The sequence below is a fragment of the Alexandromys fortis genome, unplaced genomic scaffold (genome assembly GCF_014885135.2).
Source record: "Alexandromys fortis isolate MF-2015 unplaced genomic scaffold, M_Fortis_MF-2015_v1.1 scaffold_0, whole genome shotgun sequence".
Lineage (NCBI taxonomy): Eukaryota > Metazoa > Chordata > Mammalia > Rodentia > Cricetidae > Alexandromys > Alexandromys fortis.
The window spans coordinates 12883780-12907629 of NW_026067949.1; the positions used below are offsets into that span (position 1 = coordinate 12883780).

A 23850-nucleotide genomic window follows, 5' to 3' on the forward strand; every position below is an offset into this window, starting at 1 on the left:
AGGACCCACCCAGGGAACCACATCATAGCAGCGCTCTCTTTAGAGACGTCTTGGTTTGGAAGAAGCTGTAGGTTTGCAGGAAGTACACAGCGGGAGGCTGACAGCAGTTTAGCCGTGACCTTAATAGCAGACGTTTTTCACTTTCTTCCCTAATTCTTTAGAAATACCACACTCCACACCAAACTGTTAGATGGCCCCTGTTACTATAGGTGAAAACCTCCCCAACACTCCAGTTGAGCACCTGTTTTTCTATACATACCAAATGAAGGGGCATCGATTTGAAAAACAGAGAAATTATAGTATCGCCAAACACAATTAATGCCCAGGAATCTCCCAGCCAGGTCCTAGAAAGAAAAGGGGAGAGAAAGTTAATTCACTAATATTGTGGCCCAGTGACTAATTTGGCCCCGGTTAAAAGTCAATTCATTATCTTTACCCTCAGAGCTTCTGCTGAGAGAAGAACAGAATACATTACTTACTGGCCGCTCCTCACAGATGTGTGCTAAATTTGTCTGTGACACTTCAATTCCAGTTTCTGCTGCTAAAACATAATACAGCAACGCTTCATGCCTAAAAATAGATGATTAATAATGAATTTCATATAGTGGCTCTTACTAATACTCAGAGAGCCTTATATTCAACCAGAAGAGGGCACGAAATAAGGAGTTTTTTTAAAACCACAAAATCATGAGTTTTCCCCCCCTTTAAATAAATACCGTTGTTAAAAATACTGCCTGCACTGATTCATTTTCTCTTAAAAGCAGAAAGGACAGATAAGGCTGGGAGCTCCTCGATGCAACAGCTACCTCTACTGGTTGAACGGTACGTGGCCACGCTGCCTGGGAACTGTCTGCAGGTCCTAGGTTCTTGAAGCCTTACCTTCAGCGTTTATGATGAATGATATTAAGAAGAATCTCTGAGCTTTACAGCTCTCTGTTTCACAAAAGGCTTTCTGAGGTCTTAGGGGTCTGAAGAAGCTTAATTAAGTGGGGGCTTTTGTTGGGCATCAGAAGCAGGGCAGAAGCAACGTGGTTTAGAAGGGCTTGAGAGCAGAGGTCAAAACAGACAAGAAAATAACCGTTGGATGCAGCGAGTAATTGCCTAGGATTTCTGCACGGAGCTGTGACAAGGGCCTGGGGCTGTGGATATGGCCCCACATCCATTAATAGAGGGAGGGCCATGAGCACAATGGCTCTGGAGGATGAGGTAGCCATGCCAACGCAGGAAGCATCAATAATATGTGTACGACATGGTCCCACACATCTCACCTGCGGGGTCTATTCAAAAGGGAAAAATCAGAGCTATGTACAGAGACTCCATTGTCAAGGAGTTCGTGGGAGGGCTGCTCACAGGAACAATAAGAAAGAAAACAGCAAACATTCGTCTGACAACTACTGAGTAGGTGCAAGGACTCCGTGGTGGGTAGCTCCTTTCAGAGGTGGTCGTTCAGAACAATGTCACAAGATGGTGTGGTGGCACATGCCCGTAAACCCAGCACCTTCCAGGCAGGAGCCGGGAGAGGGGGGGTTCAGAGCTCAAGGGCATTCTTAGCTAACTAGTACATTGGAGGCGAGTTTGGGCTGTATGAGACCTTGCCTACCGTACACAAAGCTCTGGGTTGCAAAGGAAAAGTAAAACAGAGCAAAGGAAGGCACACACAGATGACGAGCCTCTGAGGCTCTTCGGCCTTAACTCATTTGGTCAGAGAGCATGTAATATTTACTTCCTTCTTTTTAATTACCTGCTTCCTCAATTATGTATATGGCCCAGTTTATGATTAAAAATGGATCATAAGTAGTTGTTTCCAAGGCTTAATTTTTTCACTTGGAGCAGATGATACTGGTGATGCTTTCTTCATTTTTGCTTAGAAAATGGATCAGGGGAAGGGTGGGGAGGGCATGGGAGAGACAAACCAGGTAACAGTCTGAAGTCATTGCTTCTAAACAGCTGCGAGCTAGCAGCTCTGGGCAAACCATGAAACAGAGAGGTGGCTAGAGAGAAAACTGGGGCAGTCAGACCTTCCGCAGAAACGTAGGCCATGGGCTGCGTGGGTGAAAAGGGAGCCAATTCCCAGCCTATGAGAGACCCCCAAACAGTAGACCCGTTAGCTGATGCCTGCTAAGGAGAGTCAACCAGCTGAGCAGTGTTTTCTGCAAAGACAAGTCACGAGTCCAAAACCGTACCATAAATGTCACACAGCCTGCAACAACCATGTTTGGGTACCAGATTCTTCAGAGCAGAGCAGACCCCAGAAAGCATGTCAGTGGGACCGAGCAAAAAGCTACATCCTTCTGCAACAAGGTTCTGCTCTTACATATTCTCCCTTTCCCACGGCCCACCCCCCAACTTCTTTTTGCGATAGGGCTTCATGTATCTGTGCTCCAGGCTGGTCTGAACTCGCTATGCAACGGAGGATGATTCTGACTCACTATTTTCACTTCCTGAATAGTGACATTGCAGGAGCATACCACCATGACTGGTGCCAGGGATCGGACCCAGGGTTTTGTTTGCTAAGCAAGTACTCTACTGAGTTACATCCTTAGACCTAAGATCTCAAGAACTCAAGTTGTTTCAGAGATAGCTGGCGTATATTCATGCCTTGGTTTCCACCCAAAATGAACAAGAGTCAGGAGAGGTGGCACATGCCTTTAGTCCCGGCACTCAGGAGCATCTCTGTGAGTCTGAGGCCAGCCTGGTCTACATGGGGTGCTCCAGCATAGCCAGGACAACATAGAGAGACCCCCATCTCAGAAACAGAAAAAGCACAAGGGAAGGACATGATATTGATTTACAAACCAAGGTCAAGATCTGGGCCGTGAAGAGACAGAATGGGCTCACATTATTAAAACATAATGCGAGGAGCTTCTCTTGAGCAAAGAAACATCAGCCGGCTGCGAGGACTGAGGACTGAGAGGTGAGTGAGAGATTGATCTCCTTCCTCTTAAGAACATTTACTAGGACAGAGCTTGTAAGGACAGTACCTCCTCTCTCAAGTCACCTTGGTGATGGAGGGGAAGAGAGACTTCTGATGCCCAAATATTACATAAACCCAGAGGAAAGCTAGCAGCATTCTGGAGCACTGCCATCAAGGAAGAACTGAGATCTATCAAAATGAGATGTCTAAACATCTCATTTTGTCAATATCAGTCTCGATAGAAATCCACCTCATCTTCCATTTGGCAGAACCAACCACTCAACGCCTGTGTGCCTGATGTCATCACATTTCCTACAGTGGCCACCTCTAGGGATGCGACACTGCAGAGCAACCTTCCCCGCTTATTAAAACCATTGGGTGGGACTTGATTGGGGGAGGGGGAGGGAAATGGGAGGCAGCGGTGGGGAAGAGACAGAATTCTTTAATAAATAAAAGAAAAAATAATTCAGTCAAAAAAAAAACCATTGGGGGGGCTGAGGATAAAGGGCTTGCTGTGTATGCGCAAGAACCCAGGGGGGACTGGGAGGGGCTGGATACAGGCAGATCTCAAGGACTTGTTGGACAGCCAGTCTAGCTGAAAAGGTGAGCTCCGGGTTCAACAGTACCCTGTCAACAGAAACCCCACGTCCACCTCTCGCTTCCAAGTGTGTGCATGCCCATACATCACACACACACACACACACACACACACACACACACACACACACTCCTCTGAGACACAGACCTTCCCACATGTAACCTCCCAGCATTCACTTGACTATCTCCACGGAAATCATGTAAAAGCGTTCACTGCAGATATATCTACTCTTGCATTCCGGAACAAACATCAGCTCATCTCCAGAAGCCCAAAGACAGAGTTCAAAGTTTTCCTGTTCTTCCACGAATATCCTCAAGGTGGAGAAGGGCCAACAGTATTCCCAAGCACAGACACAACTCTTCCAAGACAGTTGCTGTGACAGAAAGGTCAAAAGGGCACACACAAGAAGGCACTCGTGGAGAATGGGCTGAGAAACCTTTTCTCCCTTCTCGTCTCAGGCCTGGCATTAAATGCTCCTGGCACTTTCCTGGTGATACATCTTCCTAAGGGCTTGCGTGGCCACCTGCTGTGAACGGTGAGTTTGAGCACTCAAGTATGTCTGAGTGGGTTCTCAGACAATTAAACTATTGCTTCTGTGGCTTTTTGTGCTAATGCCTAAAGCAGCTCAGACAAGAAACATGAGGGGGGAAAACAAAAACAAAAAAAATAAAAATAAAAAAACTAACATTTAGAGTCTCCCCGTGGAATTTATTGCAAAAAGGTGACTCTTTCATCCCCAGCTCCATGTGCCTCCTTGTCCCGCAGCAAGCCAACTGTATGCCGGCTGACATGGAGGGGTAAGTACTTGGGGTGTTGAAGACAAAGGGCAGTCAAACTCATAGCTCGAAGATAAAATCCATACAAATAAAGCAGCCTGAAATGAAACATGACAGCTGGCCCTTCCTTGCTAACACCTTCTAGGGTCCAAGGACCGCCTTGGGCATGACGACATAATCTTCCAAGATATGTCAGTGCAGCCGAAGCCCCTTTCCCCATCATGGTCTTCTCTTAAACAATTCCACATAAATCTTGGAACAACAGAAAAAGCCACAAGCACATCAAACTGACACATGTAATTTGGAAATAACGTCCAGAGGCTGGGGACATTGATGGATGCCTTAGTTCTATTACAGCAAAATAGAAGGTACCTCAGAGTTGGAGGCTGGGAGAAGCGCATGTCTCTTCCCTGCTTGCCCCTGGGGAGGGCTGGGAGGCCGGGAGGACAGGATAACTTAGAAGCACTTTGCTCCAAATATATTTTGACAAAATCTTCCCACTGTGATGGATAGAGACGATTTTTTTTTCCTGTCAGACTAAAGCTTCAAATCCAAACTGATTGCATCAGTTGTACTTAGCATCAGGATGAAGACTGGCAAGGACAACAAGGGGCAGAGATGTGTGGATGATGGGCAGGGCAGCAACGGGAAGCCATTTCAGCGAACAACTAGCATCGCTGTATAAGGTTGCGCAGGCAACAGGTGCCTATGCAGAGACCCAGGGACCCCACGGGCAAGCTTAATTGTGGGTAGGTCCTCCAGCCCAAACGTCAAGCCACAGGGGGCTTCAAGACAACAAAGAGAAAACATAGACATGCATTAACATGAGAACCTCGGCGTGTGACCACCGAGGGTGCGCCGCAATGCTACCCGGTGGCGGGAATCGAACTGTAGAAACAGGTTAACTTGAAAAGCAGTTGAGTGATTACATACACACTGATTTTAATAATATAAAGGTCAGAAGCAAGCCAAACCAAACGTCCTGCATGCAAACATATCCTTATATCCATAGAAGAATCTAAAAGCTAACAAGACGTACTGGGGTGGTGGTGGAATTCAGTTTGGGAGGGACAGGCAGGTTTCGTCAACATAGGACCAGAGCAACGCTTCCTCCCCTGCCCCCTCCAGTCCTTTCTTCCTTTCCTCTCTCCTCTCCTGCCAGCCTCCTTCCCGCTGTAACCCTGGCTGGCCTTGAACTCACAGAGATCTGCCTGACTCTGCCTCCAAAGCGCTGCCATTACCACCACATTCAGCCATCTCTCCCTCCCTCCTTCCTTTCCCTCCTTGATGGAAGAGTTCACTAAGTTGTCCAGGCTGGCCTTGAACTGCCCACACAGCCTGGCTGGCCTTGAACTTCAGAGCCTTTTGCCTCAGCCTCCTCGCACTCACTGAGACAGACCTAGGCCTGCACCATTGTCTTGGGTTCACGTCCACTTCCTTAGATAAGGGAGACCCTGGGGCACTTTACTGTTAGTGTCTGCACTCACGCCCACATCACACACTATTTCACGTGGGTCTCTATTATATAAACAAAGGGGAATCAGTCCACTGTTCAAATGTGAGGCTCCCTTGGCTTGGATTCTGAACTGGCCCTCTTTCCATCCATGTCACCAATTAGTAAGAAGGGGATATTTTGTCACTCATAATCCCATCAAACCATGCTTCTCTGGCTAGATTTTATTCAAAAGTTGCTCTCGTTGCAAATGGAATGGCTTAAAAATTTGCACTAGATTGGGGTTTTTTGTTGTTGTTTTGTCTGTTTCTTTACTTCTGCTGCTGCAATAGTCTCTGCTAGAAACTCTGCCCCCTGCAGGCTAAGCGGACACTGCCCATCCTTCAAGGCTGCAGTCTCCCTAATTCTGTTGTCAAGGCTGTCCCAAGCCTCCCAAGCCAAGTAGCATCTTTCCCTCGTCCAAATTTCCAAAGCCCATGCCACGGCTCTTCAACCAGTCCCCTCAGGTAACTCATTCACAGTTTCTGGGTGCTTCTCAGGGGCTCCCCAGTGCAGGGTGTTGTGATGCCGACTGTTCAGCTGACATGCTAGGAACAGGCATGCCCCATGATGGACAAAACAGGGAAGGACTGGGCAGGATTCCTCAATGCAGAGGCTTGGAGTCAGACTGAACTTTGGCCTTGGGAGAAAAGACCCGTGGAAGAGGAGAGGCAGCGAGCAGTCTGAAGGGTGACTTCTGCCATCCTCGTGGCCAATGGCAAGGCGCCCCACATTTAGGCATTACACTAAATCTTTTTTTTAAACAATACTTTGTGTTTTTTGAAAGTTCCATACCGTTGGGTTTTTAAATAAAAATTATTTTTAATTTTTATTATTTTTTAATTATATCTATGTGGAAAGGTGCACACGACTGCAGGTGCCCACAGATGCCAGGGGCACGGTATCCCCTGGAGTTGGTGGGGAGTTGGTTCTCATGTGGGTGCTGGGAGGCGAACTCAGGTCCTCTGGAAGAGCAGGACATGCTCTTAACCACTTAGCCATCCCTCCAGCCTACTACAGTGAATCTTAGCAGAATCAGAATCGACATGCAGGGCAGCGTACACTCACAGTCTCTTCCCCTGCCACCCACAGAGTGTAGGGGGAAACTCCTTCTAGGGCTGGAATTTAAGAAAGAAAACACACCAGGCCCAACCTATTCATCTAGTCCTCGTGGCAAGTTCTAAAATGTGTGAGCTCAAGTGCTTTGTGAAGTTTAATTCAAAAGCAGGCAAGAAAACAAACCCTCTGTGTGGAAAGTCAGGCGGCAGACATCCGAGGCGTGTCTGCAGGCCTGAGTGTGTTTATGGCGCGTTCCTCTTTGAGGAACCCGCCACAAAGGAACGCTTTGATAATTGGGTGTTTAGTTCACCCTAAGAAGCTTGTGAGAAGAAGAGAGGGAGGTTAAAGATGGATTTGAGAGAGGTGTTTTGTTTTTGTTTGCTTGTTTTTGAGACAGGGTTCTGCTCTGTAGCACGGTGAGCCTGGAACTCACTGCGGAGACCCAGCTGACCTTGAACTCGCTATGATCTCCTTGATCTCGCCTTGGTCTCCTGGAGCACTGGGACTAAAGGTAGGCACTGCCATTCCCAGCCCTGGGTTTGAGGTTCTTATGAACTCAAGTTCACCTGGGAATCAGGATAACACAGGGCAGAAAGGGTGAGGCGTGTTCACAGCTGGGGACAGTTATTTCATTTAAAGAAACTTCTTCATGATCGTGCACGGGGAAGCTATAGATAATGAACAGTTCCAGGATGACAAAACAAACATTTGTATTTGATGCTTTTTCAAGGGTCTCATTTCCCAGCACGCTTTGATTTAAGATCCTTGCTCACTGATGTGTTGGCTCAGCTATGGACCAAAAGGGAAAATGGCATCCTTTTGGGCCTACGCTTTTATTTTTAATTAAGGTTCATATCAGAGTGTGATCTATTCTAGGTCTGGTCTAATGTCTTTGAGGCAGTGGACCGAGGGGATTTCTGATGATTTGCATATCCATTTTTGTTATTATGGAAATACCCAGATCATTTAGGCAATAAACCAGCCAAGAAAATGCGGCCTGAGGGAGCAAAGATGGAGTGTGCCAGAGTCCACAGAAGGAAACAAAACGGGGAAAGAAGGCGGGTGGCGTTTGAAAGCCGCCCGGCGATTTACGATCACCAAACAGTGACAGAGATGGAGAGTATCTCATCTCTTCAGGACAGGGTGGGTTACCCATGCCAAGGTCAGGAAAGGGGGCATCAGTCAGTTAGTGACACCCAACAATCTGGGGTTCTGAGGTGTAGGCAACTATCTGTGTAGGAAAAGGGCAAAGCCTTGACCTTCTCCACCGGCCTCTTTCCTCACCAACCAGGTGGATATGCTAGGCTTTGAGGGGCCTGGTGGGATGAAGACGGGTCTTCCCCAGGACTGCCTGTGTCTTTCCTAACTCTACAGCCAAGCAGAACAGGTTTGAAGGAAAGAGAAATCAATGTACGTGTGTGTCTCTCAACTTGATGAATGTGGACACTCCCCCCCAGAGAACTAATTTTTGTGTATAATTAAACATGGAAATGCAATGTTTTCCAATCAACAGCCAATCAGCCTGTGTGGCTCTAAATAGCATTACGGGGAGGCTGTGATTTCCCTGCAAATTGCCTTTTTGGGGTTGCATTTTAAGATTCCCCCCTCCCCCGTCCTAAGACTATGCTGACAGGTTGAACGTGGAGGGCTGAGGAAGTTCACTCTGACGTGGGTCCTGGGCTTACCACAGTCCCTCCAGGTAGGCGTTGAGGCCTCTGCGAATGACATGACCCAAGTATCCATTTTTCTCAGCCACGTGCTTTGCCCATCTGAAAAAGAAAGGCAAGAGAAGGGAAAACATGCGGGCTGTAGCAGATTAAATAATCACCTTTCCTCATATGATCGCCGTGAATCCCACTTGGGGAATATTTTCCTGTTTGAATTTTTATAAAGCAACAAAGCAGAACAGAATATTAAGAGGGTAAAGAGAATGCATTTGGAGAGCTCTTGTTCAATGTCCTTGTTTACAAATGCTGAGTAGCAGCTTGCTATGGAAACAAAGACCCATAATGCACATAATGTAAAATTCTACTGCTATAGAAAGACATCTCCGCCCAGGGTGCCATAGCTGCTCTTATTAAAATAGGTTCGCTAGAGCTATCAGACAGCTCAGAGGTACAACAGGGGCTTAGGACATGCCGGGCTTTGGGTTCAACCCCTGGTACCAGGAAAATAAACAAATAAATACATTTACTGCTATACTAATGAGAATGACCCCCATAGGCTCATATGTCTGACTACTTGGTCCTCACTTGCTGAAACTGCTTAGGAAGGATTAGGAGTTAGGAGGTGTGGCCTTGTTGTAAAAGGTGTGTCCCAATGGGTTAGATTTTGAGATTTCAAAAGCCTCCAGCATTTTTCCTAGTGTTCCTCACCTCTCTTTTCTCTCTCTCTCTCTCTCTCTCTCTCTCTCTCTCTCTCTCTCTCTCTCTCTCCATTGTTCTTGTGGATCAAACTGTGAGCTCTCAGCCACTGGTCTAGCACCAAGCCTGCCTGCCATGCTCCCCACCGTAGTGGTAATGAGACTTACACCTCTGAAACTGTGACACCCCCAAAACTCTTTCTTCTATAATGTGCCTTGTTCATGGTGTCATATCACAATAGAAAACCAATTAAGACACATGATAAGGTTTTTTTGTTTTTAAGTCTGCTCCCTAATGTATCTGAGCGGGGTTTATTAACAATAAATTACTGTGTTGTGATTTGTAGACTTAAACCACTTAAAAAAAAAGTATATAACTTTGCCAGGTGTGGTGTGATACACAACTTTAATCCCAGCACTTGGGAGGCAGAAGCAAGAGAATTTCTGTAAGTTTGGTACCAGCTCAGTCTACATAGTGAGCTCAAGGACAGGCAAAACTACATAGAGAAACTTATGTCAAAAACCAAAACCAAAGAAATAAAAAGTATAAAAATAAATAGCTACAAGTTAATGGGGGAATAGAATAACTTATAAAACAACTGATTAATACAAAAGAGGAATAAGAAAAGAGGAAACCAAAGATGGGAAATGAACCGGATAAGGTAAATAGGAAATAATAAAATAATATATTTAAAGGTTTATTTATTTTATTTGGTGTGTATAAGTGTTTGCCTGCACATTTATATGTATACCACATGCATGCCCGGCACTCTCTAGTGGTCAGAGGCACTGGATTCCCTAGAACTGGAGTTGTAGTTGTCTACGAGTCCTCAAGAGTGTCCTCTGGAAGAGCAATAAGTACTCTTAACCAATAAGCCATCTCTCTAGTCCTAAAGTATTAGATTTTAAAACCAAGTATATCTACAATTGCACTAAATGTAAATGAGCTAAATATGTCAATTAAAAACTAAAACTGTCAGATGGAATAATTTGTATAAAAACCCAACTCTATGCTGCTTATAAGAGCTATACAATAAAGAAAAAAGTGATACATTAAAGGACAGAGAACCAATTAAAGTAAATGGAGACTAAGTTAGTAGTGCCCATTAACAGAGATAACAAGAACACTGTAAAATTATGAGTCATAGAAAAGCAAAATAAATCTATGCAATCCAATTACATAAACTCACGATATACAGCACAAAACTGATAAAACTCTAAGGAAACAAGTTAAGTCTATATACACAGAGAGTTCGAACACATTTCTTTCAGTAAATGGCTTAACAAGCAAAATAAAAAAAGCCAGAAGGAATACAGAAGGTCTAAACAATGCAATCAACAAACTTAGTGTAGCGATGTATGCAGACATAGCTGTATGTATGTATGTATGTATGTATGTATGTATGTATGTATATATGTTCATACCCATACATACTCCTACCCAACGAGTTTAGAAGAGCCTGTTTTAAAGAGAGCAGAAAGCATCGACCAAATTGTCCACACGCTGTTCACCGAACATGCTCCAGCAAGTTCCCAAGGACTGAGGTTGTTGGGGACTGCAGACCAGACCCTGAATTTCCTGTAAACAACTTGTCTTTCTCTGCTCTGAGCAGCCTGCAGCTGTTCTGAGTACAAAACCCTGATAGCAGGAGAGTGATGGGTCTGCAGCTGAAAGATCCAGAGAGCTGGGGTGTGGCCCGAGTCCTATATAAGCTGCCCCAGAGCACAATAAAATTGACACTCTTGGCATGCTTGTCTCAAGGATGACCTGTGTCCTGTGTCTCTGTCTGTCTGTGTGCATGTGTTTCTTAAATCTCCAGCCTGGTTCCTGACTCACGCGCATAGCGCGTAGACCGTAGAGCAGACCCGGGAGTGCTTTACATGAGGTCATTGCAAATACACTCTCTGATCATCATGGACAAAAGAGTACTGAGAAAATCTACACAGAGTGAATGTTCACCCCAATACCCCACATAACAATGAGAAAGGGCTTCAAATTAGCCTGCGTTTTCTCACTAAGGTGAGGTCAGATGGATTTGATCCCAACTGTCTTAGGAAAACATCCTTTAAGGGAGTCAGGCTACAGGTGAGCTGGAGCCAAAGGCAGGGTCAGTCATGTTTTCTCTCTTCGACAAAGGGTGAGAGATAAACTTCGTAGGTCATAAATGGTTTTTCTTTGTTTGCTTTGTAACCTGTTAAAAATGCAGAAAGCTTCTAAAGCCCTGCAGGGCAGGCACAAGAAGGCATCTTATCCAGAGCCGCAAAAGGCCAGACTCTGAAAAGCATTTTGGGTAGGCAAGACTTGAAAAAGGTGCCTGCTGGGTGGCTGGAGAGAGGGCTCAGTGGGTCAGAGCATTTGATGATCTTGCAGAGGACCTGGGTTCTGTGCCTATATGAGGCTTGACACGGTTTACAACTCTCGTCCAGGGGATCTGATGCCCTCTCTCGACCACTGTGGGCACTGCAGTCACATGGTACACAGATTTACATGCAGGCAAAACACACATGAAGTAAAAATAAATGAATCTTTAAAAAAAAAACAGGCTGCCTCGCCAATCTTCAGGAAGTTATTGCAGAGTATGTTCCAATAAAACTCTGAGAAGAAGACTGAGAAAGACAAGGGCCAGCCTGGAGTGTCAGAACACTGCCAAAAACAGAAGGAAGGAGAAGCCCCAATGTGGGGCAAAGTCAATCTCAGGATCACAACCCAAAACGGAGCCCCCACAAAGGCTCCAGGAGAAACACCGTGAGAAGATTAACTTAGTAGAATAGCCCCGATGGAACAGACCCAATGTGTCTGGGCACACTGAGAGAGAGGGGGCTTAAGTGACAGGAGAACTGGATCAAGAATACAGAAATAGGATAGGACTGGAAAGATGCTCAGCAGTTAAGAGCACTGACTGCCCTTCCAGAGGACCCGGGTTTGGTTCCCAGCACCCACATTATTGCTCACAACCACCTGTAACTCCGGTTCCAGGGTATCTGACGAGCTCTGCCAGTCTCCTTGGGCAGACAGATGTGCAGGCAAAACACCCATCCATATGAAATAATAAAAATGAAAACTAAATACAATTTTTTAAAGAATATGAAAATGATACATGGAGAGAAGAAAAATAATAATTCCTCAGTAGAAACTTATGTAAGAAAGAAAAACCTAGGATAGTATGATTACTATGATTCATGGCTTAGTCATATTCACTCAGCCCTAATACTATTCTCACCAAGACAAAAAACTCCCGGGGAAGATGGCAGCAGACAGGAAGCCTTGGGGTGCTGGGTCCTGGGAGGCAGCAGAGAAATTGCCTTCTTTCTCCCGGGGAGCACCACCCCACAAGGCCTGTGGTGAGAATACTGACCAGTGGGGAGAGCGTGCTGCTTAGAGATGGAGAAAGAAAAAATAACAGTCAGACGGTGCCGTGCTCTAGGGACCAGGAACTGGAGTGGAGGGTGGGGACTGGGATTGCTTGTTTTGTCTTGCTGAATTTTTTTAATTAAAAAAAATTAAAATACTCTGCTTGTCAAGTATTTGGTTTTCTTTCTTAATTTAATTTTATGTGTTTTAATTTTGTGGATGTTTACTTACATGTATATCTGTGTAATGCGTTTCGGGGAGGTCCAAAGAGGGCATTGGATCCCCTGAAAGTGGGACTATAAATGGTTATGAGCAGCTATGCGGTGTTTAGACTCAGACCTAAGTCTTCTGCAGGGGCAGCAAATGCTCTTAACCTCTGAGCCCTCTCTGCAGCCCCAATTATTTGGGTTCCCCCCTTTTAAATCTACAGGCATGTATAAATGATAAATGTAAAAATTGAATTTTCAAATGTTCGAGAGATAAAGAAATAATCAGTGAGGGGGGGCAATGAGAAAGGAGCAGGAGAGAGGGAGGAGGGGGGAGAGAGATATCCCTTTTGTCAGGCAAGGTGAGTTGAGGACGCAGCTTTTCAATGGGAGGGGACATTTGGCAGATTCTTACACAACGGCTTTCTCAGGATCTCTAGGGAAGGTCTCCAGGTTGCCAGTGATATAGTAAAGAGAACACCACAGCGTCCCTTCGATGTGCCCTCCTTGTGCGGCCTTGTGGAAGTATTCACCAGCTAGCGTCTGTAACGAGATGAACAGGGGACCCCCCTCATTAGTGCACAGCCCTCCTGGCCGCAGCGCCTTCGGCACAGCCGAGGTCGCAGGTACTTGAAGCCCCCACACGATCACAGGCTTATGTCTTCTGACACTTCAGAGCAAACCAGGTCAAGAGAGCTCCAAACAGGCAGCTCGCCCCAGAGGCCCAGGATATACAGCCTCGCTGAGAACTATTCTGTTGATTAAGTTTACCCAATAAAGACGACACCTTGCATCCAGGAGCCTGCGGCCTCCTCCCCGGGTCCTCACAAAACCTCTGCAGGCTCGATGGAGGCATGTGACAGGAGTCGCACGGGGCGAGAACTCCAGCGTTTGCTTTCCTGACCTCACTTAATACCTTTCTTTACGCTCACGCGCCTCTAGTGCGGAAGTGAGAATTAGAAAGTGACAGGGGATGGATCCACGCTCGCAGATGTGTGGGAGGGCTCCCAGACATTTGCAATGCACTGGGATCTCAGCCGTAGTGCAGCCGGGGAGAGGTGGAGGGGAGAAAGAAAACAAACATTTAGTGTGTGTGTGTGTGTGTGTGTGTGTGTGTACCGACTTCCACTGGTCACCAATATTTCTCAGAAGGTAGCGAACTACTGTTTTTTTTTTTTTTTTTTTTTTTTTTTTTTTTTTTTTTTAAAAAAAACCATGGTCTTTATAAGCAAGAGGGACTTGGGGTTGAATCTCAGCTAGCCGTCTGCCCAGCCATGTGGTCTTATTCTTTCCAAACCTCTTTTGTTGTGTTTGGTTTTGGTTTGTCGTTGTTGTTATTTTCAACAGTAAACGTGGCTTCTGAAACCAGACACGGCGGTACACACTTGTAATCCTAATCCTTGAGGGGTGAAGGAAGGAGGATCAGAAATTCAAGGCTTGCCTTGACTACTTAATAAGTTACAATGTCATCAGAGGGGGCGTTCATGGCCCCCCTTCTAAAACAGCATCCCCCAATCTCCTCTAGTTCCAGCCTCTTTGTCCCTCTCATTAGGACAGGGACCGGTATGTCCACTGCTGTGTGCCTGGAAGAGGGGGCTATATGTCACAGTTTTGAGTTATGACTCCCATCAGCAGTGTGACCATGAAGAGAGGGTTCCCACGTCACCTCAGGGCCTAAGTATACGACTCTAATGACTCAGAGATCTGGTGGCCCATTCCAGAAGATGGGCACAGACATAGCTGATGTTTCAGAGGCTGGTACACACGAACCTGCCATCTTCCCAACTTCTGAAGTGCTTGGCATTGAGGAAGTGCCCAGGAAGCACCAAACATGGCCTCTGTTCTTTGGTTTGTAACTTTGGTCTCACCTCTGGCAAATCTACCAGCCCTTGGCCCTTTCTGCGTCTTAGAAGGCCAGTTTCCCTGAACCATCTCTTGCTCTCCCATGGTGGATAATTCCCGTTTTCATCCTCTACTCAAGCCTTCCTCTGCCACAAAGACTTCCTGGTTGCTCTGGCCGTCCTTGGTTCTGCTCCCTTGAAACACTAGGATGAGCTCCCAGTGGCTAAAAGCATCTTTTCCTCAAGGTCGTCACGCCCTCCTCACTGAGCTCCTTGAGGGCGTGCCCACTTCTCAGGTTCTTACACACCTCCCATGCCACCACGCCTCCTTTAGGAGAAGGTTTGAGCCCTTCCCCAACCTTCCCCAAGCATTCCCAACCAGCCACAGGCCAGGCGTGGAGCCCTCTCAGGTTCACTCACCAGATTCCTTCCAGAAACTCCCGGGAAAATGCCATCCAAATACAGGACCCCGAGGTTGTACGATGCATCTGGGTTCCCCATTTCTTCTGCTTTTAACCAGTATTTTGCTGCTTTGGCATAATTTTTCCTGAATTTGTGGTAATACCATCCCAGGCCATTGACGGCCTGATGTAATCCCTGAATTTTAGAACAAGAGGGAAATTATTATTATTTTAACGAAATCTAAAGCCATCTGGAAGCAGTTGCCGTGCGGCATTCTTCCCGAGTCTTCCCTTTCTCTTTTCCGAGGGGCAGATGGCACGCGAGGAAAGATAACGGCTAGACAGCACGAGCCTGCCTGAGAGACTTCCCAGGTGGATTATACCCGGCTGCTGCTGGGTTTTCTGCCTTGCAGCCTCAATAGTGACGCTGGTCCCCAAATCATCTCTCAATGCCTATGGGCTCTTAAGCAACACCCCTGCAAATGCCGCTCCTCACCCAGCAGGATCCTGCATGCCCTTCAAATTCACGAGAACCGGGCTGCAGCAGGATGTCTAAGATTGAAACCCGCCCTGGCTGGGATAGTTTCTAGGTGACCCGCCTGCCCATCTGTTGAGTCCTCTACCCTAAACACCAACAAGCCTCTGAGGGCAGCAGCTGTGACAATCCACTTGCACAGCTTCGGGGCTCTGAGATGAGCTGGCATCTCCAGTTCTGATGGGATTCGGGCTCTGACAGGGACTGAAGCCGCAGACAAGGATGGTGAGGGAAGGTTTCAGCATGGAGCTGGTAATCTCGGCTCCAGGGAGGGAGCTGTTTGTGTCAATCTGTCCTCCAGCGTCCTTGTTCTTCCTGAGTGTATTTCATCGGGGACCCTTTCCTGTTCTCACAGACGCACAGATGATGAAACTCGACTGTCTTGCAGGGCAAGAATAATCCCAAGAGAGCCTCCCGCCCTGCCGTAACACACCTGCATGCACACTGAGCTCTTATTTCTCAGTTCTTGCCTGACCTAAAGACCAGAGGGGGGAAGGAAGATGGGAGAGACCAAGAATGCCCTTGTGTCTGTGGACTTGTAAGGACAGTCTCGTTGTGGACGTAGACATTTTAAGCCTCCCCTTGCAACCAGGAGGAACTTATGTCTTGGTTTATATCTCCAGCACAGTAGACACTTTCGAACAAGTGCCAGATGGGTGAAATCTGTACTCTGAAAGCAGGTGCAAAACAGAACCCTCTACCCTTAAGGTGGAGGCCATTCCTGCAGGCCATCAAGACACCCAGACCAACAGAGGCACCTGAGCAGAGTCTGCACACGACCTTCACAGAGCATCTTACATGCCTGGGGCAACCTAAATTCCCTGCAAGCACTATAACTCTGTCTAAAGAAGTAATAGACCAAGGCATCCTATAAACTGGTGCAAAGTCTTGGGGCCATGCCCACAATAACATCCAAATGGCTTTCCATTGCTCAGCTGGAGAGCACACAGCCTGATTCCGATGCCCCACCACAAGCCGAAAGCTAGTGCATCTCTGGGAATTGTTCTGGGTTCATTTCAGTTCAGGATCCCACAAGAAATTCTGTCATATTACTTAGTACTTAGCCCTTAGCCCTTGTTCTGGACCTCTATTTAACTGGATCAACACATCTGCCTCTGTGTGTCTCCAAATTCCAAAATTCGAGTTGTAGGCATCTTTCCCCCACAGTCCCCATCAAACACGAGGCCCCCAGTGAGTCCTTGCCAATGAGAGTGAGAATCACACAGCGCTCAAGGCACAGAGACTCCAAAATGTTTTGTAATCTGAAATAAAGCAGGCTGAATGTGAATTCACCACTAGGGGCGCTAAAGAGATGCAACCTCACACTTGAGGATGCTCTGGACTCAGTACCATCAATGACCGTTATTGAGCTGCTTCTCTTTCTGTGTATCACTTGGGTTACGTCAATAGTATGTATGCACATAACAAGCAGGGTCATCACAGCCAAGCACTGGGCTGAGCTCCTGGAGTTCAGCTGAAGAGAGGGAGGAGGGGTCATGATGAGCAAGAGGGGTCAAGATCATGATTGGGGAAATCCACAGAGACAGCTTCCCGGAGCTCATGGGAACTTGGGGACTCTGGACTGACAGCTGGGGAACTTGCATGGGATCGATCTAGGCCTACTGAATGTGGGTGACAGTTATATAGCTTGATCTGTTGACGGGGGGGGCGGGGGGGGCACTGGCAGTGGGACCAGAACTTATCCCGGGTGCATAAACTGGCTTTTTGGAGACCATTCCTTGTGGTGGGATGAGGGCTTGGTCTTGCCTCAACTTGGTATACCAGACTTTGTTGACTTCCCAATAGAGGCCATACCCTCTCTGAGGAGTGGATGGAGGACAGGGAGGGGGAGGGATGGGTGAAACAGGAGAAGGGAAGAGAGGGGGATCTGGGGTTGGTATGTAAAATTTAAAAAAAAAAGTAAAAAAAAAACCAGGGTCATGTGCACTACTAATACATAGATAGATAAGCCTTCTGAATTTCTGACTCCCCAATTCAACTTCCTCCTCTATGGGGCAGGATGTTCTGGGCTGCCCCCTAGAAAAAGAATTGGGAGGAAAAATTAGCATGGTTACTTTTAGAAGCCTTGAGAACAATGGACCGCCAGGGGCTGTAAGAGCAATGGAGGATCCTAGCGAGGTGGACAATCAGAGTGGCTTCTTAGAATCTATTCACATGCACCTCTGGACACAGGTGCATGTGGGAGCATGGGAGGACCAGTGTCCATGCATTTGCACCTGCCTGCATGCACGCATATGTGTGCATGTGTGCACCCGCATGTCTTCTTTCAAGGGATGTTCTGGCTGCCAGTGCAGGGTTCTCCTGAAACAAGCTGACTGAAGGTACTATTGGACTATAAGCAGAGATAGAGGCAAAAGGCTTCATAAAGCTCTGACCTTGGTGAGGATCTCTGTGGACAGCCCATTACCAAAGCACAGGAAGCAAACGGGAATTGGTCAGAACAGGGTTAACTTTCCAGGAAATTCGGCTTTGGTTTTCCTAATTCAATGGCCTTTCTCCCCATTCAGTTTCTAGGAGCCCCACTGCTTGTTATCAGGGAAGCTCATGATTGTAATTTTAGCCTTCAAACAAAATCAGCCCAGATTCTATTGGCGGTAAGGTACATTCAGCCTTTGAACGGTGCTGTCCCCATTGTGGGAAGATTATGTGTGTGTTATAACTCAAAAATGACTAGTCGCTGCATGGGGGGGACCCCTCCCCACCTCACTTCCACCTCTGCTTTGTGGAAGAAAGCTGGCCCTTTGCTTGCGCAGCTTTCTGAGAGCGTGGGTGTGAGGCGCTGTTCCCTCCCGACAATATGCATGGGTTACCTTGGAAGCGGCTTTCTTCATGAGCTCTAAGGCGAGCCGTCTGTTCTTTTTAACTCCTTGACCCTAAACATTGACAAACAGCAATGGTTAGGAGGAAAATGAATCCCGAATCCCCACAAGCATCACACAGAGACACCCGCGCTCAATAGAAACCGCTTGCAAACAAACCCTGAACCTTTAGGATTAAAAAAAAGAAAACCCACACACAATCTCAAGCCTTTCTAGCACCGCAGTATTGCAAGATTATCATCATTGCTGTTGTCACCGCCACCACCATCATCATCTTGTTCATGTTTGCGGGAGAGGAACAAGCCCCAACCTCCCAGCTCATCAGCAATAGGAACTTCCCCCCATCATTCCACAGGTGCTGGGGAAGAAGCTGTAAGGCAGGTTGGATGGATTTGGTCATCCCGGGGGCTTTCCTCTGGAATTATCTAATTTGATGCCCAGATAAAAGCATGTTATCTGTGTTGAACAATCTAGAGTTACTGGCGCAGGTCCCCAGGGTGTGACGCTGTGGCTTCCTAATCAGAGTGAGAGTGTGATATAAAGGAGAGAGGACTCTGAGAAAGCAGTCACCTGCCTCCAAGGCAAGTGATGGACGCTAACAAGATTCTTTCTAGCAGATGGGAGAGCTCCACCAGCAGTGGCTTGTCCTCTGTATACAAAGATGGGCTTTGCAGTTCCTATTGTCAAAGGACTTTCTAAGGCATCTAAAGGACTATGTGTGGAAATGGTGGGTCCAAGAGTGGGCAGAAAAGATCTCCCTGAGATCTTGACCCAAGTCTGATGGCAAGAGGGAAGTCAGCTGAAGGTCTCTGTCGCTCCAAATTTATTCATAATTGTGAGTCACTTCCACTCTCCCAATGCTTTAGTGGATCTTCCTTAACCCGGATGAGACTCACAGGGTCACACGATATGACCACGGGAGGGCTGTCTTCACTCTGGTTGGTTGGCTCTAGAAGAACTGGGGCTGGTGATTAACACACCAGGTGATCATGGGCCAGCACCCCCCCCCCCCATCACCACATCCAACCAACCATCACAGCCACTGTCCAGGGAGCCACTGACATTCCCATCTACCCCAGACTTCCCAGAATTGCATACTATGTGAGAGCACGAGGCAGGATTTGAACACATGCAAGCAGGCTAAGTCTATGACCACCATACTACACTGTCTACTGTGTGTTTTTGGTTCTATTCCAAGAAAGTATAATGACTCCTAACTCTTTGCATAGTATGGACAAGACAGGGGTTTGCTTAGCTCTATATTTTTAAGGCCCACCAGTAGAAATAAGAATCAAACTGAAGGTTAAATTCTGCCCATGTTTCTACTGGACCGTAACTATTTAGTAAAACCAAAGTGAAGGGTAGAATGAAAATGTTTTTTTTTTTTTCCAGAAGTATCTCTGTGCTGTCTAGTTTTATGTGAACTTGAAACAAGCTAACGTCATCTGAGAAGAGGGAAATGCTTCCACAAGATTGGGTTGTAGGCAAGTTTATAGGGCATTTTCTTAACGGGGTGGGGGGCAGTCCATTGTGGGTGGTGCTGTCCCTAGGCTGGTTCTAGAAGAACCTGGGTTCTAGAAGAAAGCAGGCTGAGCAAGCCATGGGGGGCAAGTAAGTAAGCAGCACCCCTCCATGGCTTCTGCATCCCCTCCTGCCTCCACGTTCCTGCCCTGTCTGAGTTCCTGTCCCGATTTCCTCTGACGATGACCAACAATAAATCCTTTCCTCTCCAACTTGCTTTTGGTCATGGTGTTTCATCAAAGCAATAGGAGCCTGGACTACGACAATGCCATTATGCCATTTAATCAGGCAGAGGCTGAGGATACATCTGTACACTTGGAAGAGTTGGGGAACAAGAGAACACTTGGACAGCCTGAGAAGCATCAGAGGCAGCGGAATAATGGGACATGGAACCCTGGCAGAACGCAAGGTTCATCTTCCTCACTTCTCTGCTTTGTAGGAATGAAGCAGGACAAAGGCTCACAGAAACACAGCAGATCCCTAAACCAGACACTGTGCTTTCCAGGGCGTTGTTTCCAGTAGTCCTTGCTGTTTAATCTAGTATTCTCGTCAGCTTCATCACGTAACTTCTCGAACAAAGCCTGCACCATACGCGAATCTGAGCAGTACTGGAAGTTCTTAAATGAGACCAATGCCAAACAAACAGTGTGTGCTCGGTGAATAGCCTGTGAATGCCGTGTCAGAGGACAACACTGAGTCTAAGCCAAAGTTCCACGATCAAGCAAATGTAAGATGTGATACTCTTGACTGCCTTGGATAAGCCGCACCCCACTCTGGTGTCATCTTTGCATGTGGTATGTTGGTATGTCATCTTTGCATGTGGTATGTTGGCATGTCATCTTTGCATGTGATATGTTGGCATGTCATCTTTGCATGTGGTATGTTGACATGTCTTCTTTGCATGTGGTATGTTGACATGTCATCTTTGCATGTGGTATGTTGGTATGTCATCTTTGCATGTGGTATGTTGGCATGTCATCTTTGCATGTGGTATGTTGGCATGTCATCTTTGCGTGTGGTATGTTGACATGTCTTCTTTGCATGTGGTATGTTGGTATGTCATCTTTGCATGTGGTATGTTGACATGTCATCTTTGCATGTGGTATGTTGGGTGCCCTACACAGCCAATGCACACCATTGCCTTGACACCCAGAGATGCCCATGAATTCCCATTTCCACAGAAGACCCTTCTATGTGGGCTATAATTTAAAAGAGCTCCTTGCCAGAAGCGATGCTCTTCCCCGAGATGCGGATAAAGGCTTCCTGCACTGTACCCAGAGATAATTTAGATAAAATAGCACTGGCAAAACAAGAGCAGCTTTGAGATCTGGGAAATGGGACCCGAGGAAACATGTCACCCACAGTCACAGATGCCTGTCTGTGCACCCCATTCTACACCATCAGATCCTGTGGGCAGAAATAGTGCCTGACTCATGCCTCCTTCTTCTCTGGACTTTGCACAGTGTCCAGCCCCAACTCTGGTGGACAAGTGTCTCTCTGCTACCCCGTTTCTGTCCTCTGTCTTCCCCTCTAGCGTATGAGCCCCCTGAGGCCAGGGATGTGACTCAGGCCTCCATATGTCCCTCCACTGAGCGCCGAGGTTGGCATGTGGCCAGCACAGAATGGATGTGTATTAGATAAATACACTGGCATATGGAGAAGATTCAGATAATTTCTGTCAATTTGGTGCCTGGAAAGAGAAGGTCTAGGCCTCAGTTTGGAAACCGTAACAACCATTAGATTTTCAGGCTTCAGTAGGGTTTAGAGGATTGAGTTGTAGCGACATCATGGCCGTCGGTGAGTGAGCGGCCACAGCCGTGGATCTGGACACAGGTCTGGCCGGGCACACAGGTGACACATGGTTATTTGATGACATTCATCTGGGGGCATGGGTATAAGGTCCGAGGATTTCCTTCTCAAAGCCAAAGTGTCTCCATTTCCAAGCTCAGGTCTGCAGCCATTCCACCCTGAGTGCACCTGCTCGAGTCTGATTTCGGAAGCTAAGTGGGGCCAGGTTTGATTTGTGCTTGGATGGGAGACTTTCCTGAGATTAGTGGTTTTCTACATCTGCGTTTGGGCATGCAGATCACTGCCATAAAGCCAGTCTGCCTGGATCCCTGCCCCAGGGGCGAAATGCATCGGTTGGGTGACCCTGGGTCAGTTACAAAACCTCTCTGTGTCTCTGCTGCTCTATATGAGAATATGACACCAAGACGACCTATAGCACTCCCTGGCCATGAGGATTCAACGTGCTCGCTTATGTGAGGCAGGGAGCAAACGCCCCACTCATTGGTGGAAATAACGATTTTCTTGTAAAGGGCACACGTGTGGTCCAGATTTTAAACCCCGCTGGTCGTATTGTTTCATTCTGTCCATGGCCACAAAAGCATCATCCCGGGATATAAATTTCTCCAATGATATCCACAAACAAGGGCAGGGGCAGAACTCTAATACCTGCCCTCTGTCTCCTGGACTCTTCCCTGTCCTTCCTCCTTAGACAGCAAGCAGGTTCACCCTCCCCCCAGCCCCATCACTGGGATCTGGCCCAAGAACACACTCTATTGAACCAGAGACAAATGTGCAGCCCCTATGGGGCTGGCGGCCATGCACCAAGCCAGGAAATATGGGTGTCTCCTTCAGAATGTCACGGAGGTATAGAGAAGCCAGGTGACAAGTGTAAGATTGTCAATTAAAATTGTGCCCAGGGAAGTGCTTCTGACTCTTCCTTTTCAGAGGTGTCCCTCTCCATCACAGGTGACAGCAGCTTGTTCTAAGACTCCCTGTTTGCCCGCACGCCCACAGGAAGCGTCTCGGGATGTCTATTATCGGAATCGAGCAATTTTAGACCGGATTAAGTGATTCTTACCTTGAATAGCACGATGGCATAATCATAGATCAGGGCAGGATCCTCGGTCTCCAGGGCCCCCTTAGCATACCACTCGATGGCAGCCTCTGGGTTCTTGGCCACCCCTTGCTGCCCCCAGAACAGCATCTGGGCCAATCGTTGCTTAAAGAGAAGAGCGATTTAGAACGGTGTGTTTCCTGGGTAATGTTTCAAATGACACTTGAGGGAGTGGGCGGGCCAACCTAATGTAAAATGTTCTAGGTTGAAGGGCCAGCCACCAAAGGGACATCTGTATCACCCCTCGAAGGCTCAGGGAATGTCTTAGAAGAAGAGGCAGAAAGAATGCAAGGGCCGGAGAAAGCAGTGGGGATAGGTGTGTGTGTGCATGCACAGGCCTCTGTCATAGGTCTGGGACAGCTTGCAGGAGTTGGTTCTTTCTTTCCACCATGTAGGTCCCAAAGAACAAATTCAGATAAGCTGGGTATCAACTGAGCCATCTCACCAGGCCGCTTCATTTTTTAAGGTTTATTTATTATTTTTAAGGGCATGTGTGGGTACCCAAGAAAGTCTGGGAGCACCACAGGCATGCAGGAGCTGCTGGTGACCAGAAGAGGGCATCGGATCCTCTGGAACTGGAATTACAGGCAGTTGGGAGCCACCATGAGAATACTGGGAACTGAACCTGGGGTCTCTGCAAAAGCAGTTAAGTCCTCTTAACTGCTGAGCTGTTGCTCCAGCCCCCCATGACACCTGTCACTCCTGATGTCACAGCGGTTGTTATTACCTGCATAAGACCTCGATAAGAACAGGCCTCTAAACACCCCATCACAGAAGGGCGAGGGGTTCGTGGGTCCTCACCCTTCCCTACGTTAACAGCTGATGAGGGATGGAGAGATATTGTCTCCAGTGGTACCCATGCTCCTGTAAACAACCCTCCTGAAACTCAGGGGTTTCCCCTCCCTATCCCTCCTTTCCTCTCTTTCTTTTCCTCTCCTTTTCCTTCCTTCCTTCCCCCTTTCTCTCTCTCTCTCTCTCTCTCTCTCTCTCTCTCTCTCTCTCTCTTACTCTCTCTCTGTGTCTCTCACACACACGTAGAAGAGGACTAGTT

At 47.3% G+C, this 23850-nt stretch overlaps 1 protein-coding gene across 3 annotated transcripts in view; it reads right to left on the reverse strand.

Moving 5' to 3' along the window:
- Sel1l3 (SEL1L family member 3) overlaps window positions 1-23850 on the reverse strand; it is a 110884-nt gene that overhangs the window by 17668 nt on the left and 69366 nt on the right. For all 3 annotated transcript variants that reach the window (XM_050149594.1, XM_050149595.1, XM_050149596.1), the window contains exons 13-19: window positions 22764-22904; window positions 18368-18430; window positions 15021-15197; window positions 13175-13302; window positions 8525-8608; window positions 480-570; window positions 260-344 (exon numbers count right to left, since the gene is read on the reverse strand). In XM_050149594.1, coding sequence (XP_050005551.1) covers window positions 260-344; window positions 480-570; window positions 8525-8608; window positions 13175-13302; window positions 15021-15197; window positions 18368-18430; window positions 22764-22904 — 769 coding nt within the window. The remainder of the gene's footprint in view (window positions 1-259; window positions 345-479; window positions 571-8524; window positions 8609-13174; window positions 13303-15020; window positions 15198-18367; window positions 18431-22763; window positions 22905-23850) is intronic.